The sequence below is a fragment of the Notothenia coriiceps genome, unplaced genomic scaffold (genome assembly GCF_000735185.1).
Source record: "Notothenia coriiceps isolate Sejong01 unplaced genomic scaffold, NC01 NC01_scaffold00027765, whole genome shotgun sequence".
Lineage (NCBI taxonomy): Eukaryota > Metazoa > Chordata > Actinopteri > Perciformes > Nototheniidae > Notothenia > Notothenia coriiceps.
In genome coordinates this window covers 129,076-149,660 of record NW_011360466.1, presented here as the reverse complement: position 1 = coordinate 149,660, position 20,585 = coordinate 129,076, and the positions used below count along the sequence as shown (strand labels likewise).

The window sequence follows — 20,585 nt, the reverse complement described above, 5'->3', positions numbered from 1 at the left end:
ACGGTTAGGGGTAATGTTGTGAATCGAGTGGCCTGTGTTCATCGTCCATAACATACGCCTGCCCATACCATAACCCCACCACCACCATGGGCCACTCGATTCACAACATTACCCTAACCCTAACCTTAACCCTAACCCTAATCCTAACCCTCACACAAGATACTGACTGGTTTTCGGACCCCCCCAGACCTCCCCAATAAAGCAAAACTGCACGTTTCAGAGTGGCCTTTTATTGTGGCCAGCCTAAGGCACACCTGTGCAATAATCATGCTGTCTAATCAGCATCTTGATATGCCACACCTGTGAGGTGGGATGGATTATCTCGGCAAAGGAGAAGTGCTCACTATCACAGATTTTTTCAGATTTGTGAACAATATTTGAGAGAAATGGTTATTTTGTGTAAATAGAAAATGTTTTAGATCTTTGAGTTCATCTCATGAAAAATGGGAGCAAAAACAAAAGTGTTGCGTTTATATTTTTGTTCAGTGTAAATAGTAACTATAAACTGTGTGAAGACCAAACAATTCTTAATTAACCCTGTTTGAATACATGTTCTGGTCAACATGTATTAATCTATTGAACATACACAATTTTAACAGAACTAAAATTAGAAAATATAAACAAAGTGATACCAAATATATAAAAAGCATGTTACACCAATTTACACCACTAGGGGGCAGTAGTAGTTTTCAACTGAATGACAGCCGGGCTTCAAGAAACTGTCAGCTTTGTGTAAAATGGGAATACTGTACACAATTCCCAATCTTATGACACACCCTTAAAACAATTTAAAAGTGTAAATTGCATGTGCCAGACTCACCTCCAGGTCATTAAAGAATAAGTGTGTGTCAGCCAAGTTGAAGATCATCTCTTCCATCCTCAGACCCAGTGTTACGGCCATAGGAGGGTCCTAAAGGAAGATAAAATCATCATTATCATCATGACATCCCCATTATGAACAATTATTGACAACCCATAATAGATTTAATTTTTCACACTCTTCCTAATTTTTTTTTATTCACACCCCTGCCCCCATAACCCCCCACTTTTAAAGATGGTATGCTCCACTCATCACAGCAGATGCTGACAGACAGGTTGCACTTGTTCTGTCCCATCAACATTCCTCATGCTTGGTGGTGGTGGGGTGTTTGTGTGGGGGGGGGGTGAGAGGAAGAGTGTGTGTCCTCATGTGTGTGTTGCAGGGAGCAAGCACCCTCAAAGAGAGAGATACTTGGAGTGTATTTGGTATGTGAATGGTTTGTGTGTGTCTATGTGTGGGCCCGGGGCTCAGCTGCAGAAACCATCATCTGTGATAGGTCAGCAAGGGACGACAGCTCGCCGCGAGATTCGCTGACGCCGTCAGAGGACCAGAATAGAAAGAAACTAACAGGAAGGAGAGTGAAAGTGAGCGAGCAGGCACCGAAAGTGTTCAGAGCTCTAAAAGATTGACAGCTGCTCATAGTGATAATAGGTATTCCTTGTCCCTCTTACCTGTCAATCACAGAGACAAGAGGCACTTAAGTTTGTCTCTCAGGTAATTATTACGTTGGCTTTCAGCCAGAGATACGTTACTAATATCAGTGTGTCGAAACACTCACTGCTCAAATGTGTTTATTCATTTTGAGCAGTTCATTTTGGATATTGCTTTGGGCTCCAGAAAGGCTGAGTTGGCTTTTTCTTTGTAGTATTTTGCCAGAAAAGTTCAATCAATCACAGAGAATAGCAAATATTAATTTGGCCTGGCAAAGGTAGCCTGGAACAATTCCACTCTCTCCCTCCGCTGTTATTATTTGAGCGGTGAAAACTCAACACTTCATGATGATGTGAACATTATCCCTGATTATAATAACTTTATGTACACGAATATTTATTAAAAATTGAAACATCTTTTAAAGCAGTTATACTCCCAGAGCCCGTGAGAAGGGTGCTCAGGGCTAGTGGTTGCTATGTCAACAGTGTAAACACTATTTTGGGCGAGGTGTGAACAGACACAGCTGCCACTAAGTTTCTCGAGGGCAGCCGCAGCAAATTAGGTGAAAACATGTTCTTTCTTTTGTATTAATTTGGATAAAAAAACATGATTCATTATCAGAAGTTAGATGCAACTTTATTTGAGCCATTGAAAAACATTTAATTTAATGTTTGAAAATGCTTTTGTACTTAAGCCAAGATTTAAATTGTGATATATTTTGGTATTCAGTATTTCTATGTGATAAAAACACAGCAAACCAAGTTGAATTAACTTCAAGACCATGTGTGTTCTCCTTCTCATTCACATGCAAACTTGTACAAGTCCCAAGCCTCTCTTTTATCCATTCAATCTCAATTGCCCAACATTAAATTCCACGACACGGATCCAACTCGGAAGTACATCACTGCCCACAAACCCTTATCTGTAAAATGCCTGGGCTTATATGAGTCTATGCGGGTCTGGCTCTAAATGGTATTTGTGCGGCGCCAGCTTTTGTTTGAGTGCCAAACTATATCAGAATGGACTGCAGGCTCAGAGTGGTACGCGAAACCCGTACAGGCAAGGCTGGTGGCTTACGCTGGTGCCCACAGGAAACGACGTCACCCAATAAAAAGATCTGTAGCCTAGGCCACATAGGATGAGCCGGATCAGAGCCAAGAACTATTAAAATAAAGGGAACTATAAACAATGTAGCTGGGAGGTGAGAGGGCGAGACCACCAAATAAGCTCAAAATAAAGATTGGAATAAACGTCAGTCCAAGTAAATTATAAGCATTGAGCTATTAAGGCAATTATCAATGGCTCTTAAATGTATTTATAATATGATATGCATTTTTACATATTTTATTATATGTGGTAATGATCATATATTGACCATAACACTCTGAAGAACGCCTGAGGAGAATTAAGCTTATTGAAATGCTGTGCATTTTATAAGAGACTACAGAGAGAAACATTTAGCTATGAAAATAGTCCCCACAAAAGTAGGGGCGAGGTTTGGATTCAGAGGCATATTAACAATTCACTATCCCTACTTAAAATCACATTTATGTATTATTATCACCATTTTAAAATATAACTTTTTTCTGATCTTTTTCAATAAATTATTTAGCATTTTAGTTTAATTATGTTTTACCCTATCAAGAAAAAAAAACTGATGGAATTCTTTTTTTTTTTTAACTATTCCTGAAAAGTTGTATATTGCCCCAACAACCTGCACAAACCACAGGGCCTGGTTACGCCTGTGTGTAGCCTGTAAGGCAAAGTGCGGGGCAGAGAAAGTCCACAGCACTGACTGCAGGATTACTTGTAAAGCGTGTTCCTCTGAGCTCACAGTAATAACAGTAGGCAAGGCAGAAGAGGGTATCAACAATATGATCAACTCCTCCCCGTCTCACTAGGATTCCGGCAGCTGGACAGTCAGAGTTCACTGTTTAGAAGTGAGCAAAATAAACTAAAACTGTTAAAAAAAAATGGAGACATGTCTGCTTCTATTACAAGCGAGAACAATCCCGTTTTAAGTGCTTTCTTGGGTCGAAGTTCAACAGTAGAGCAGATGTAGCCTTTCTCCAAGGGTTTTGGTTATTGATCCTCCATTGTGATATTTGTTTAAGCATCTGAGGCAAAATGATGCATAGTTTAATCAATATCTTTGGCTAAGAAAAATAAAATAGACTGCAGGATCTTACCTTGCCATATTTCTGTGCGTAGGAGCCTGTGAGCAGAGAGTGGAAGACGATGATTGTCTCGTCCAGATCCCACACGAACACCCTCTGGAGAACAAAAAAAGTGACACAATGAGATGTCCATCCGTTTAGCACATATGTCTTTTTATTTTCAACTGGGTTAAGTGGGTGGTCCGGCTCTCTATCAGCCTCTCTGTTGTTCTGAGATTTCAACGCGCAGAGAGGATGTCGATCAAAGGGAATAGCACATTTCCACTGAGATTTTATGGATTATTAAGTCAGAACTGTAAGCGCTTAGAGTCAACTGAGTGTTTTCTTCGCTCCCTTACCTCCAGGTCACTATCAGGGGGAGGGGAGGGGTTGTTCTTGCGGCCCCTTCCCCGGGACTTGGACCCCCCACTCCGGCAGGCTCGGTCATCCAGCTCTTTGATGGGCGTGGAGGGGCTCTGCACTGTATCAAAGTCCCCTGAGAGTGTAGGCAAACACAGGCAGGGCTAAACATTTTAAACATAAAAATGTAAAAATGATCAAATGTCCGTCCCAAACGATCAGAAAATATATTCAACGCATTAAAACAACAGTAATGATGTGGTTTTGGGCTGATCCCTCAGGTGTTCTGGGGTATCAACTTCAGGAAGAGCGATAACTCACTGACTTGGTACAGTAATAAGCCATCTTGTCAGGTTTAATAATTCAACGTAATTGGCACAACAGATCAACTTAAAGACTACCAATGAACCGTACAAAAAAAGTGCCATTGGTATTCTGACTGATTCATGGTAGCATGAAATGTAAAGATTAAACATAGGGCGGGAGCGATGCAATAAATTAGAACAAGTTAGGTAATCTGATGCAAAGATACACAATTCTGCAGGAGCACATATGAGTGGACACACATTCTTGAACACACACACACACACACACACACACACACACACACACACACACACACACACACACACACACACACACACACACACACACACACACACACACACACACACACACACACACACACACACACACACACACACACACACACACACACACACACACACACACACACACACACACTCCTAATGCCATATGCTCCCACTGTTGTGTGGTAACTAGAACCAGACTCTAAGCTTCAGCTCTCATATTGTTATGTCTCAATCAGGGTGAGAGGGAGAGACCAAGAGAGAGGGGGTGGGTAGATACACAAAGAGACACAAAGAGCATGTGAGCGACAAAAAAAGAACACAAATGCAAACTGTAACTCCAACAAGAGAGAAAATAGGAACAGCGAGAAAAGTGGGGAAAGTGCCAGTGACAGGAAGAATGATAAGCTCCTTTAATCAGGCTTTCTGAGGAACAGCCAAGACAAACCACAGGAAATATGTGCAAAAAAGACAAATATAATAGACCACCAAGTCATATTTCTGTACATATGGGTTAACTTCTTTTCTCTTTCTCTACAAAAGTGCAATATTTCACATAACTTAACTCTGATCAAATCTCAGAGGCTAATGTAAACATATGTGGATCCTCCAATTAGAGTGCAATGCTAGGTAACTATGGCTACAGTCTGAAGTTACTTCCTGTGCTTCATCAATCAAACTGTGGTAATTTTCCTAAAAAAAACGAAATCATGGAGCCAGCATCAAGAAACTGTGAGAGATTTAACATTTGTTTGCATATTCATGACTTAGGAAGAACTGTGGTGGAGTGTTTTCATTCTTTTGAATACAAACCTGGGTGAAGTTCAGCAGCCTGTCCGGTCATGGCAGGAGCGGGGTCCTGCAGCTGGTAGGCCGCCGTGGAGCCTGTGCCGTCCACGCTGTTGGAGCTCATATATGTCCCGTAAGTGGAGGCGGAATAATACTGGGCGTACTGGTTTTGGCCAAACGTCGTATATGAGGGATAATCCTGCGGGGAATAACACGATACATGAGCACAAAGGGTGCGAGGACAAAAAGAACAAAACAATAAGAAACTAAAGGAAGAGGTTTCTGGGGAGGTTCAAACTGACTTTTGAAGAGAGACTTTACAAGTGCTCGTTCTCATTTCTCGAATCTTTTATTCCCTCGGTTCTGTAGTTTATATCTCCAAAACAATTAAAGCCTTGTGTTGCTGCTTTTTACTGACCCAGTGGAGATGGGCGCTTTTACGAGTCAGCTCTCTAAACCTGTCACTACGTCCATCTCGACGAATCCTTATAAAGTGGAGCATACCACATGAATGCATACACACACCAACACACACACATACAATGATGTGTGTACGCAAGCATGCATATCCACATTGTATACACCCTTACTTCTCCTTTTCTGTTAAACTCGCACGCACGCACGCACGCACGCACGCACACACACACACACACACACACACACACACACACACACACACACACACACACACACACACACACACACACACACACACACACTATATATTCCCCCCTCAATCCACCCACACAAGCCAAACCTTGACTTTCTTCCCTTAAACAGCCACATCTATCATAGTGGAACATTGAAATTCCCCTTGAAGCATTTTACTACCTCAATATAATTCATCAAATAGACATAAAGAAATATCCAGAACAAAGCACTCCTTCACAAAGACTAATTGTCCGTTTCACTCATAAGTCTGTTCCTGTTGCGGGGTCACAATGTAATTCGATTTTTATTTCGTGAGGTAAGCAAAGTTCTGTTGGTTAGTGACTGCAATATCACTTCGGGTCCACTTTTCGTTACTGCACCATGCAATATCCTCATCTTTAGTTTTAGCCAGCAGCATAATTGCGAAAATGGCCTTCACTTGACCAAACTTGTAGTGTGGTTAATTCAAGCTGGCAAGAACTCCTTTAGGAAATGTATTTTTGGGCTTGGGAAAATGTTTTTTACTCAAGCTAACTTACAGCTGGACGGTCCAGTTTAAACCAAACGTTGGAAAAAAGCCTTACTGTAGCTAAATGAAATGTCATGTATACGTCAAGCCTGCACACACACAGCATATAAACACAAAGGTACCTGCTGTGTGGCAGTATAGTTGGCGGGGTTGGACACTGAGTTGTTGGTGGCGTAGAGGCCTGAGGAAGGAGTGAAACTGGAACCTTGGGACAAAAAGGAGAAGATGGACTTATACAGAGAGAATGAAAAATAAAATGGAATCACGTGCAAAGTTATAGCATTAAAATGATGAACAACTGATGATGTGTGATTTATTTAAAACTGTAGGACTGCATTATTAACTTGTGGCGGGAGAGAAAGGTGAGCCATTAAAGGTATTTGATAGTGTACGTCTCAGACTGACCTGGCATCTGATAGGGTGAGTATGCAGTCTGTCCGGGCTGAGGGGTGGTGAAGCCGGGGCTGTAGCTGAGGCCGGTCTGCAGAGGAGACTGACTCTGAGCCAAGCCGCTCTCCGTCTTAATGCCCGGCAGCATAACACCCAGGTCTGGGACAACAACAACAAAAGGAATATTATACAATGTAGTGCAAATATTACAGCATCAGCAAACTGTACTGTTAAAACTTGAATGTTAACAGAATGTATTTTCTTGAAACTTCACATTGTATGCCATCATCAATGTTTGAATAATGTTGTCTTTCTGGCTTTACTTGCATTACATTACATGAATTTCAAATTTTATAATATAGTATAATGGTGAAAATATTGCATTTTTCACTGAGATATAAATGGTAATTACTTATTTGGCACCCATAACTTACATTTTGCATGCTAATTTTGTAGCTAATCAAAAAGACAAGAGAAAATGTATCTCATTTTAAATGTTTCTTTACTTATTTCTTCCTAAAACAACTACATCTGATCATTGTTCTACTTCTAAAAATATCCCAATAAGGTTCAATCTCCATTATGTATTGCAGAACCTGTAGTTTAATTTATAAAACATATTTGTAGAGTAAGACTTCTTCTGCTTTTTTCATCAATCTGCTTCTAACAGTTGTTTGTTATTGAATGTCACTCTTTGTCTTTTTTTAAATGTTTCTCTTGGTACCATAGGAGGACAGTCCGTATGCCTGTCCTGTCTGGGAGTAGGCGGTGTAGACGGTGGACTGCTGCATGCTGCTGAACTGAGGTTGACCGGCGTACGTGGGCATGGGGGGGGCTGCCGGTGTGGAGAGAATGTGAGGGTAGGGCCTGGAAAAGGAGAGGAACAACAGGTAATGTAGATACAAAAAAAATGTTGGCAGAATAGGACAATACAATTGAAGAATACGAGACATGCTGATAATAATTTTTAGAAACCAGCTTCTGTCACACTTACTTTGATGGGTATAGAGGAGGGGAGTACTGATGGGCTGAACGAGGGCTGTATCCGCTGCTGGTGATTACTAAAAACAGCACAATAATAAAAAACAACAGGGCAACGCGAGGTTACGGATGGTGTCGACGTAAATCATCTGTTTCCTTTCACGTTCAACAAAACCACTCCTGAATAGCACAATTCAAGGCCTCGGGCTTGCTTGAATTGAAATGCTTTTCCAGTAAACATAATTTGAAGCATTTCCAATGGAGAGGTGCCAAGTTTTCCCCCTTCAGAGAGCACTGTGCATGAAACCCTTACTGCGGGCCTCAAAGTAAAACACAATGTGTGTTTGTGGTCATTGAGATGTCAGAGCTCAATACTGACAAACACCCCGCTGCTTCTAAACCCTCACTGTGCGTTGCTTAATGGTTTTGTGTCTCAGTGTGTGCGTGTTTTGTAGAATGAAGGAGCACGGGGTCTTGTGTGAGTCTAAAAAAAAGACTAGTGTAAAAATGTCTCTCGCTCTCTCTCATCCCTCTGCCAGCCTTTGATGACGCAATCTAAGGACAGGCAATACTTCACGGGATTAAAGCTTTCAGCAGGCCCACCGCGGAGCAGAAATGGATGACGGTGTCTGTGTGTGTGTGAGAAAACAGACTAATATAGAGCTGACAGAGACTTGAGTTTGTTTTTTTCCTTTTCAATGAGGAAATAGTACATGAGTGCATTTCTTAGAGAGATGTGTGTGTTACCTGAGCCTGCGTATGTGTCCAGTGCGGTGTCGCCTGTCGTAGTGACTGTATCGCTGTTGTTCATAGGCTCTGTTTTCACTTAAGGAAGACGGAAAATATCAGTGTTAGGGGAGGCCAGTAAGGAAGTTCTGTCGCGCACTCACAAACACACATACAAAAAAAAACGACCATGCAGTTCCAGTATGGGAGTGAGTGTTGTGTGCAGGGTTCCCACTATCATTGATTTTTTTATTTTTGTAAAGCTTTGTGTTTTTGACCGTTTTGTCAAAATCCACTGATATTAACTTTCGTTCCCAGCCGATTCATCAAATTCTCCAACTTTTCATAAATCTGTTGACTGGTAGGGACCCTGCAACTGTATAACAAGTCCACACACACACTGTGAAAAACCCAAGGGGATCCAGAGAGCAGGGAACACTGCACAGCAAGAAAAAAGAAAGAAAATCACTGCAATTCTGGCACACAAAACGTCAGATCTAGGACCAGCCTAAACTATAGGAACCCATCTTTTTTGCATTTAAGGGATAATACTGTATGACCTCTGGCCTTAGATTCACACACATGCACCTCTGTACCATAGTCCTTGGAGCCCGGGGCGGGGGGCGGGCTGCTGCAGCCCAACAGCCAATCAGCCGTGTTTAGAACTGTCATGTTTTCACCTAAAAGGGTGCAAGGTGGGAAGGTGGTGAGGATAAGAAGCACTGAGAACCAGGAGCCAGTCTCAGGTATATGGGACATGGTGTTGATTAACTTAAAAGGTAGACAATTTTATCATTATTAATATTTAATACTTCAACATTTTGGGAAACATGCTTATTTGCTTTCCTGTCCAGAGTTCTATGAGACTATGAATACCAATCTCATGTCTGTAAACTAAATAAGAAGCTAATGTGAGATATTTATTTGCTTTACTTAGTTTAAATATGGAGGCAGAGGGAACAAGTGTGGGAATGTATATATCTTCTGCCTACTGGCACCTCTGATGTACCTCATCATAATGATGTTAACAGGCAACCAGTAAAAAACTACAATAAGCCTGACGAAGAAATGCAACTTATTTTTTAAGCTTTAGTTTTGGTACAGATTAAACAAACACAATATACTGAGCTAAACCATGTTAGCTGTTCCCTCTGTTTTCAGGTCATTTTTTTGGGCCGACAAACCAAAAATAATCACGAGCTACAATTATGTGTATTGATGAGGGGAACAGCAGAGTTGAATAATAATGATCTCTTGGTTTGTCACTATGACCTACAGCTTTCACATACAACAAGTCATGTGATCCATCACAAATGTGAATGTATTGATAATAAACGCCTTAAGATATGAGAGTGGTATCTTCTTATTTTACTCTTGGCACAGCAATAAAGCTTTTTCCCAAACCACAAAAAAAGAAGCACACCTGTGAACCACCTTAAAATCCTCCATGCCGTTTTATTAGGTGACATTTCTTGTTTCTCTCTGAACATGATTCAAACTCATCATCAGTGAACATCTGAGAACTCCATTTAGATCAGGGGAACTTCATTAATCCCCTCGGGGAGCAATACAAGCCATCGGACAAGCCCTAATGAAGACAAATGAGTAGCTATGGAGACGGCCAACGGGCCGGGGCTTTGGCTGATGTCAGGTGAGGGGAATGTTGGGTATGTAGTTTGTTTTGGCTGTGAGTGTGTAGTCCTGGTTTTGTCTGCTAAAACCATTAACTGTGAGCTCATCAAAAATGATTTAATGTGCTAATATGGTCTAAATGCACGATTAAGTCTGAGTATGACTTAGTCTGTGTGTGATGACACATGAACTTGACTAAAATGTAGTATCTCACTTTTTCCATTACATTAGTTTCCATTGCCTGTTAAAATTAGCAATAGATCAAAGGATCGCCCTCAACAAAAGCACTTACATCCATTGCTATTACATCAAACTGCCTTGTCAAAAAAATTATAGACAGACACTGAGAGAGGAGGAGATCAAGGTTGACTGTAGAAAAGATGAGAAGAAGGAAAGAGAAACACAGACGGATAGAGGAAAAGAAAAGGAAGAAAAAGAAAGGGGAAGACAGAGAGGAGAGCGCTCACTGGTGTTGACATCTACGAGAGCTGTGATGCTTTAATGCTCTTTTGTCGAGTGAATAGTTTCCAATGGGATTTTGGGCTTGAACAGACAAAAACACACACATACACACATTTTGCTAAGCGGCCAGTGGAGGAGAGCAGAAGTGCTTCACCGTGTGTTTACACACATCCTCCAGTGGTTTACTCAAGTCCTCCTGCCAGCGCAGGATGTGTGTGTGTGTATGTGTGCGTTTGCATGTGCGCGTCTCTTTCCGTCCCTATAAATTCCTCAAAAAGTACTTATCTCTGCATGTTGAAAGTCTTTCTGACTGATGATTTTGCAATATATTTTATTACATTACATTACACTCATCAGTTTTTTTGCCCAAAGTAATTTACAATATGCACTTTCAACCTCTGCTGTAACAGGAGCAAAATGTCATAAAACAACTGGAAGTGCATCTCTTCTGGGAAAACAAAAAACAGAATGTATAGTAGAAGTGCTTCCTTCAACTTAATATATGTTCTTATTTTGTTTAAAAATCAGGACATCAATTAATGTTACCATGACATGTCGAGCCCTAATCTGAAACAGCCGGCTTTCACTGTGACTCTGACTTCAAAGAGTGAAGTTGACTGGTCTTCATTTCAGATGAAAACATAGATGGAACAAAGAAGCCCTTAAAAGGATTATATTCAACATTTTAGGCAATTTGCCTATTTGTTCTATTGCCGAAGTTAAGATGAGAAGATTGATTTAACGAAGCTACAGCCATCAGAAAGTTAGCTTAGCTCGAAAAGGCTAGCTGGGCTCTGTCCAGGGGTAACTAGATTTACCTACCAACAAATGTTTAAGCTAACTAATTTACATTTGATCTCTTGTTTAATCTTCTTTTTAAAGGGTTTTTGTCACCTATGGACAGACCCAAGCTGTTATCACTAATTATATTATTTGTGCTAAGCTAATGTAATAGGCTACTGGCGAAGAGCGGCTTCACATTATTTTGGTATTATCTTCTCACTTATGCCAGAAGTGTAGATCCCGAAATGTGAAATTAAGTACTTAAACAGCACATGTTGTCTTCCTAAAGCTTAGAAGTCTAAATAATACTTGAATACACATTGAAAATACATTCGAATTATAAAAGATGCTCAAGACCATGTATAGCAACAAAGCTAAAACTAACCTTTCTACCATTTCAAACACAAATACCCATTCATTACTGCAACACCATACACTCTTGGCCTTCTCACCTCCTGTTCCATTGGTTGTGATGGAGGGGCTGCCAAGGTTGTTCTTGTCCAGCTTGGAGCCCGTTGAATCTCCACCTCCCACACGGTTATGAGGACTGGCTAGGTCCTGCATTTCCATAGACCTGGGAGGAAGAGGTGGGGGGGAGGAGAGGGGAGAAAAATAAAGATGAACTGTGATTTTTGAATGAATAACAGATCAACAGCAATATGCTATCACAGCTGGGAATCTCCCACCTCTATATATCACGTTGAGATTTCGCTGAACACATTCAATGACATACTGCACACACACTCACACACATTAAAGTCATAAACGTTATGCTTCTCCGTACCAGTTAGCTTACATGAGCATGTGTTCAGAGGCGCTAGACATTGTCTGCGGGCCTGCTGGCTCTTTTATGGAGTGTGTGTGTATGTGTGTGTGCACTTTCTGGGCTCCAATACAAACCCACAGCCTGCCAGCGTGCTTTGGTTTTACAATGTGTTCCACATGCATGAGTGGGACAAACCAGTGCACAAGGTGGTAGTGGTAAAGGGAGTGTGTGTGTGTGTGTGTGTGTGTGTGCGTGCGTGCGTGCGTGCGTGCGTGTGTGTGGAAGTAAATAGAGACATGAGGAGAATGAAGATGAACATTTGTGGTGGAGCAGAGGTCTGACTTCAATATTTACTATTTATTTGAATTCCTATTAGTTATTACCACGGCAACTACCACTCATCTCAGGGTTCATAACCCCCATTGAGAGGTGTAAGTGTTTTTAATAAACTTCTATGCATGAAGACTGCAAGAAAAGCAACATTAAACACTCGCTCATGACTCTTCATCACTGTGGCCACAAACCGACATTTTGACATGTCCTTTGGTGGTGGACATAGTTTAACGTTGAGTCAGTGTGTGTGTTTGGACAGTACTTCTTATGAACGTGTGTAATCATGTGTGTGTGAGCCCTGACTCACGCCGCCCGCAGGCTGGTCACACTTGTGCTTTTGTGTGAGACATCAAAGAGAGAAATGACAGAGATGGAGGGAGAATTAAACAAATGCGGGTTGCCGTTCTACCACTGTGTGTGTGTACTAAAAGAGAGTGTGTGTACAATACATCTGTGGTTTGGAAACTGGCCATCCCAATGCTATGGGCAGATAGCATTGTCACACATGACTGCAGCCCATGACTGACAGGTATAAACATAGAGCTTTCAGCACGGAGGAAGACACAGGGCGCAAAAGAGAAACCGTACAAAAGATAAACACTCCAAATCAACTCTCTTTGACAACTGTGTTTTGTTTGTGTTTACAGTTTAACATCCAATCTGCTCTCATGTGCAGCTTGAATTAAAACCATTTATATAAAATCAACAAGGTTTTATTGTGGATAAGATATTAAACCAAGCCCAAACTTCAATTGAAAGCCTCAAATATCTCTGCTATAACACACTGCAATAACAGTTAAGATCTTTCACAGATTGTGTTTTGTGTTCACTCTCTCCCTCTCTCTTTTCTCCTGTGTGCTTCAACACTCTTCATCCATCCTTTTTTTGTGTCTCTCAACAGCAGGATATGATTCTGTCTCCCCTTCTTGTTTTTTTTTCTTCTCTCCGTTTCGCTCCTCTCGGGAGGCGATGGCAGGAGTTGGTGTTTCATAAACTCTTTTCTGGTTTTCACATTATGTCTGGTCATTGAAAAAACACGCTGCATCCTGATGCAATGCAGAATGTACGATGTATTGTGTAAAATGAATAGTTTGAGACAATCTACCAACACTTTGTTCGGTTTTGATTCATATGGTAATGTTTTTCTTAATAGTTTATTTAACTTCTGACTAGATGACTTGCCTTTTCTGTGAACAAAACCAGAGATGTTATCATTATAAATAAAATACCTAACAAAAAAGTAGGATATCTTCCCCTTTAGCAGCTGGAAGCAGAGAATATTTTGTACTTTCGCAGTAGTTTTGTTATTTATTATTTTTGCTTTAAAAATGACAAAAAGGATAAATTGGTTATCAAAATAGCTTTTCAAATGTTTTTATGTCGATCTACTAATCAACTAAATGAGTCACAGTCTACGGCTTGCTCACTTTGCTTGTGTTTTGATTGGATCAGAACATATGTTTCTCTGTGTGTGTGTGTGTGTGTGTCAGACACTGAGGTCTTGGGAAAGTGTTGATGACATCATCATAACTCGCAACTGCAGTGAAACCTCACCTCTCTGCACCATGACGAGAGAACTAGGACACACACATAGAGTTCTGAAAGACCTCACGTTTTTTGTTATATTATACAGTCAGACATATGTGAGCGTACCTGGCGTCGGAGGGGTCTGGAACATGAGATTCACTGTGTGATTTCTTCACCTGCAGAGAAACCAGAGCAGAGGAAATGTTAACTCACCACATATATTATATTAGTGTCATAAACCAGCCTCATAAACCAGTGTTTATGAATCAGACAGATATCTGTTGTGAATAACAACAAAAGTAGATTCCTCCCTTCACTTCTTAGAAGAAACTAAGATGACAGAGAAAATTGAAATGTAATGTTTCTGCAAATGTAACAGAATATTGCGACAAAATGCATTGACTTTTTGTTGTGTTATTTATTAAATGTTACTGGAATGCTGAATTTATATTAAACCAGAACTGGTGTCTGTAGTTGTAGCCACCGCCGTGAAAGAAGTGCTAACTGGCATCTAAGTGACAGATATTAACTTTCCCTTGTTCACCCGTGACCCTGCTCCATCCGGAGCTCAAGCCCCTTCCTCAACCCTTAAAGAGTTGAAAGGTCATGCCAGGGTCATGTTAGGTCACAGGGTTCACTCTTCACCCTAAGACGTGTCACGGTAGACACTAAATCGAGCCTTGACTTTGGTGGGGGTAACCGTCACATTTGGTCGTGTCAATCACTGCAAGCTGGAACTTTTCCTTCATCCTTGAAAAAAAAAAGTTAGAAAACACACTTCAGCCTCCGTGGCTTTCCACCGCAGCATACACTCACTGCGCTCACACACAGGCCGGCTTCATGTGCGTCGCTGTGTGTGAGGCTATGCGGCACTAGACGACAGACCAGCGGTTCTCTATTAAAATTCCTCTCTCTTATTTGGAACAGGAACTAATTAGAACAGTAAATGCAGGGCGGAGCGAGGGCCAATGTGTACCAGCTGCCCTATAATCACTGTGTCAACACACTGTCGAGGTGTAGGGCACGCGCGAGGTGCCAAACACACACACATCTGCACCCGCACATGGAAATGCCCATACAAACGCACACACACATGGTGAAATTCACCCAGGCAGCATATATTCAAGCCATTTGCACATTATCGCAATCACAGGTAAGTATACAGAGAAAGTGCTTGGCCAAGCAGACACTAAACTCCAGGTATTTGGAAAATAGGACATTTCTGTGTGCATGTGTGTCTCTGTGTGTGTGTGTGTGTGTGTGTGTGTGTGTGTGTGTGTGTGTGTGTGTGTGTGTGTGTGTGTGTGTGTGTGTGTGTGTGTGTGTGTCCATTTTTGTTTGAGTTGTGGTGTTATGGTTTTGATTAGAGGATCCTGCTGAGAGCGAATAAGAACCAGCACTTAGCTGTTTAAGACAGGGTTCAAAGGTTAGCCGGTGCCCTCGTATGGATCACTTTCATACGCACGCACGCACACACACACACACACACACACACACACACACACACACACACGGCACTTTAATGTCACGTTTCATGCTTTACTGAAATTTAACAAGGCTGTCAGTCACGACATCAACATCACGTCCGTGAGAAACTGCAATCCACATGTTATGCAGACGCCGGGCTACGTACAAACGAAGGAGCGAACAACGCCTACACACACACACATATATATATATACACACACACATACACACACACACATAACCCTGGCTGTTTCTGTCTCAACATGATCTGTGAAAACACAGGCACACGAGGGCTTTGATCCCGAAAAGCTTTTATCAGTGTGCTTTATCCATCGCACACTTTCTCTCCGAGCCCACCTTTCAGATTCTCTCACATCTCTTCTAGCTCATTGTTTTTATCTAAAACTCCATATTTAGAAAATTGTATATATTTGTTCTTTATCTTTTTAAAATATGAGAAGGACATATGACCGTGCTGAACATGTTTCTGTTTTGCTATGTTCTACTTTTTTTTATATACTGATTTTAAAAGTCATACATATAAATGATGATCCAATCAAAACCCATTGAAACAAGTGTTTTGCCGTAATCTTGCAATATTAAAGCTACAAATATATTCACGCTTACAGCATGCAGATATTTTGCGTCATTCTTGCTCTTTCCTTTTTTTGCAGTAAAGCATGGACAATTTCATCTCTAACAACAAAACAGAGGGCCTGTAAGTGTCCTGTGGACACGATGCCTGAAGGACCCATTTGTGTCATCCGAGCCATTTAAATAGGCGACCTTTGACCTGGTTGGCCGGGTGACCGGTCTGCAACACAACCTGGCCAGCCTGGAGACTCCCTTAGGGATGAATACAGGTACCCCAGGTAATTAGCCCTAATAACAATGGTATATTTAAGAGAATTACACATAGCTATGTTTGTGTTGGCACTTACTTATCATCATCATCATCATTATCTAATGGCTGTAATGATACCGTGAGGCCCTAATTTGACCCCAAAGGGCAGTAATAAGAAACAGTAGGTGTTATCAGAAATAAGCAGAAGCAGTCCTAGTTCTGCTCCTAGATTTGTTTCCTTGTATTGTCCCTCACCTACACACACACACACACACACACACACACACACACACACACACACACACACACACACACACACACACACACACACAATCACCCTTTATTTGTTTTTTAACAAGTTCACTGAAAGGTCAAACATTTTACATAAAAAGCACATCAACAAGATTTGTGTTATTGTTCCTGACAAACTGTGAAAACACAGTGCAGGAAGAGAAAAGGGGTAGAGATGGAGAGAGAAAGAAGAATAGCGCTATGTGTTTCTGGTAACAACCCAACCCATCTGCAATGGGTCATCTGATATCATGCACAGAGTTTGCACACACACGCACACATACACAAACACGTTTAAAAAAAATCTGTTGTTATTACGCTTGTGTAGAAGGAACATTTAGATTAATATCAAAATTTAAAAAATGTTTTTCATCAAATAATATATTTGCTGTGATTGCAGTAATTCCAATTCAAAATGTTGTAAATGAAATAAAAAAATGCAATAATATAATATATAATACAAAAAAAAAAGAATAGTAAAAATGGTTCTGAAATCCTTTTTTTATCTGGTAGTTTTATATATTACATTAAAATGTTGATGATTTCAGATCTAAGAATATTTATTATTGACAATTCTGAAACAGCATCTAAAACAAATACCTTGTCCATTTACATCAAAAATAATTTAGAAAAAATATTTTTAATATACTTTGTTGATTCAAACAGTAAAGTAAATTATATATAAATTAACTTAAATATTACTTTAAAACATCGCTGCTGTCACCATAACCCACTAACCTTTCCTTACTTGTTCCTTCCTGAACATTGCACCCGCTCAGCCAAATGAAATATTTAATAGCATTTCCAATCCTTTCTTATACAGAAGCATTTATATACTGACTAGGTTAATATACAAAATAATTGCTTGATAAAATAACCTATAACATTAGTTTGAGCATGAAACACACACTGACACACACACAGAGGTAGAGGTGCATTCTTACCTCAGGGTGTAATCAGGTCACTTAGCAGTCCTATACTTCCACAAAGCATTACAGAGCTGTACGATCCACTGGCTTCCCCTCACACACAGGCTGCTTTCACACACAAACAGAAGCATACACACTCCTCCAAACACACTTCAGCTCGGCTCTATCTACCTGCCTCTCCCTTTGTACTCCAGGTGTCACGTTATTCTAGTTTTTTGCTCTAAAGGAGAAACTGGAGTCTTCTTCTCTTAATCTGTGAAAAAGACACTTATATTCGCTTCTCTCCCTCTATCTATCTTTCTTTAAGGTCATCCATGCACCGCTCCTGTCTTCTTCAACTCCAATAATGGGGAACATTTCACTCGTCCTGTTTCTCTCCTCCTCTGCCTCCTCCCCCTATTTTTCTCTTCCCCTCCTCCCCCTCGTTCCTCTCTCTCTCGGCTGTCACTCAATACAGACTCTTACATTAAAGCCCAAGAAGTTCTTTAAATGTAACAGATGTAGATTTTCTAAACCCAAATAAACAAAATTCCACATTGTAAACAGCCCGTGTATGAAAATATATCATAACAGAAATAGGTCGGAGCCCCTAAAATGAAAAACATCCGTGTGTGTGACCTAAATCCCGCTGATGGTAGCTCTAGCGTGATGACTTCCACGAAGCTAAGATGGTAAATGGAGACGTGGTGTAGATGTAATGTCTTGCTGTGCAGTAGAAAGTACAGGCCAGACCATAAACTTCACACTATGCAATTGACCCCCCCCCCCACTTCTTTCACACACACACACACCCTCCTCCATTTCACCCACACCACACAGAGACTCACATGTACACCTGAGTACACGGACACACACACATTCAATCTGTGTTAATTGGAACCACACGGGCTGCACGTGTGCGTCATATGGGAAGAGCTGAGCTGGAGGCATGGGTAGGGCTCTATATACGAGGTAGATTCCCAGCTGCCTCAGTCTGAAGATGGCACTCTTTCACTATGGTGGTCAAGGTGTTGTCAGGGGAGACAGACGCCCAAACACACAACCGCGCATCCCACACACACAAAAATACCAACGCTTAAATCAGGTTTCATCCAGCATTTGAGTAATCTCGTCCAAAAAATAACATCATACTAAAATTTCTTGCCCCACAAATAATGTAAAGGGCCATATTTTGTCTCTTATCTCGAATATTATCCAGTCCAAGTTATTCGATTTCTGCCTTAAACTTGTTTTATAGAGAGTCAGTTTAAACTGTCTAAATATAAAAACATTTGATTGTGTGTAATAACACTAATCTGACAGAATGAGTCTGTTTTTTAAGAAGGGATTAGAAATGTTCAATGTTGTTATTTAGAATATAACATATATTATAAATCAAAACAATATTTTGGTCAAGTAAGATTCAGTTGATCATACTGCTTTTACGGACCACTCTGGTTATGAACATTGTCGTCTTTGTGGTGTTAAAAGGCTGGGGTAAAATCACAACTGTGCATATATAGGTAGTAAGTGAGGCTAGAGTGCCGATATAGTCATTCGAGAGACGGGGAGCGCAAGTATGTTGGACACAGAACAAATTACCAATCAGAGCAAACTAGGCTTTCAGAAAAAGGGTCTTAAAAAGACAGGCGTGTTTTAGACAGAGGGTGAATGCAGGTGTGTTTATAGGGACTGTATGACAAAAATAAGGATTATTTTTACATTAAAGCATGTTAACATGTTCTAGTATAAACTCAAAAATACCATATGAACCGGAACATTTACATAATATGTCACCTTTAAAATGCACTAAATATCTTCATTTGTTAATCGGTGTTGGAGAATGAATACGGGGGCATGGGCAATACAATGTCTTTTTTTTATTTGAGTGAACTGACCCTTTAACTACTCTCAGACCAGCTAGTACTGTATGTTACTGTACATCTACAACAGCTGAAGGGTGCCAAATGAACACAGACCTAGAGACTAATTTGGAACGGAGCCACCGTCTCCAACTGTGCACTAGCCACCTTTAGCTCGATCTCCATAGTGACAGCATGCGGTCCTGTCCCACAGCATTTATCCCCCCAACCCCAATAAACACCCTGACTGATAGACTGTCTGTGGAGCCCTGTGCATACATCAGTACAAATGTCTGGTGAAAGTGTGTTATTCGTGCATACCGACATGCAGGACGTTTGAGAGCGTAGGTGGAGGACTAGCTGTCAGAACAGATTAGGGTGTTGCCGAAGCGCTTGACAACTCAAGCACTTTATTATTAGCTAGGCAGGACCCCCATCAGGAGGGGGTCTTCCAAAAACATCCCAGATGAAATATTTTCACAGCAAGTGGAGAAGGGAGCAGGGGAGGTGTCCCAAAACACGCCTGATGAAATATAAAAAAGAAAGAAAGGCAGAAGAAAAACAAAACGGTAGCGTGGCATGGGCACTTCAGAGAAGTGAACTGAGCTGAGGAAGCGGGTAGTATATTAGACAGCTAAAAGGCCGCACTCGCCTTTGGTTGTTGTTGACTTTAGGAGGGTTTTTAAAGTGTCCGACTAAGTTGCCTCGCTCCCTTTAAAGAGGCCCTCGAGAACAACAGCAGTTTATCTTCTACTCGGCAGACAGTGTGACAGACTGCTGTTCATTATCTCCTTTGTTTTGTTGTTGCTCTTTTCATTTATTCTGGATATGCTGATCTTCCATATTTTTAAATTAGTTGTTTTTAGGTCAGCATGTAATATTTAGGATGTATTAGCAAAAATGTAGTTTAATGTATATTGTTCTTCTTTCACCTAAAACTTATAACCCTGTTTTCTTTATTTCAATATAGGCCCTTCATATTTACACTAGAAGCAGGTCCACGGAGTCCGCCATGCTACACCAACCTCTCTCTCTCTCTCTCTTTCTTTCTTTCTTTCTTTCTTTCT

General features: G+C 40.8%; 1 protein-coding gene across 10 annotated transcripts in view; it reads right to left on the bottom strand.

Moving 5' to 3' along the window:
* Nucleotides 1–20,585, bottom strand: part of eya4 (EYA transcriptional coactivator and phosphatase 4) — a 50,514-nt gene that overhangs the window by 16,207 nt on the left and 13,722 nt on the right. For 5 of the 10 annotated variants that reach the window (XR_799698.1, XM_010785475.1, XM_010785473.1 and 2 more), the window contains exons 3-14: nucleotides 14,273–14,322; nucleotides 11,973–12,094; nucleotides 9,240–9,323; nucleotides 8,665–8,742; nucleotides 7,931–7,997; nucleotides 7,661–7,803; nucleotides 6,952–7,095; nucleotides 6,669–6,751; nucleotides 5,391–5,565; nucleotides 3,987–4,123; nucleotides 3,661–3,744; nucleotides 821–910 (exon numbers count right to left, since the gene is read on the bottom strand). Coding sequence is in view for 9 of the 10 variants with exons in the window: in XM_010785475.1 (XP_010783777.1) it covers nucleotides 821–910; nucleotides 3,661–3,744; nucleotides 3,987–4,123; nucleotides 5,391–5,565; nucleotides 6,669–6,751; nucleotides 6,952–7,095; nucleotides 7,661–7,803; nucleotides 7,931–7,997; nucleotides 8,665–8,742; nucleotides 9,240–9,323; nucleotides 11,973–12,094; nucleotides 14,273–14,322 (1,257 nt within the window). In the remaining variant the exon portion in view is untranslated. Of the gene's footprint in view, nucleotides 1–820; nucleotides 911–3,660; nucleotides 3,745–3,986; nucleotides 4,124–5,390; nucleotides 5,566–6,668; nucleotides 6,752–6,951; nucleotides 7,096–7,660; nucleotides 7,804–7,930; nucleotides 7,998–8,664; nucleotides 8,743–9,239; nucleotides 9,324–11,972; nucleotides 12,095–14,272; nucleotides 14,323–17,692; nucleotides 18,000–20,585 lie in introns of those variants that run through there. The other 5 variants (XM_010785481.1, XM_010785482.1, XM_010785480.1 and 2 more) reach the window with 4 other exon arrangements.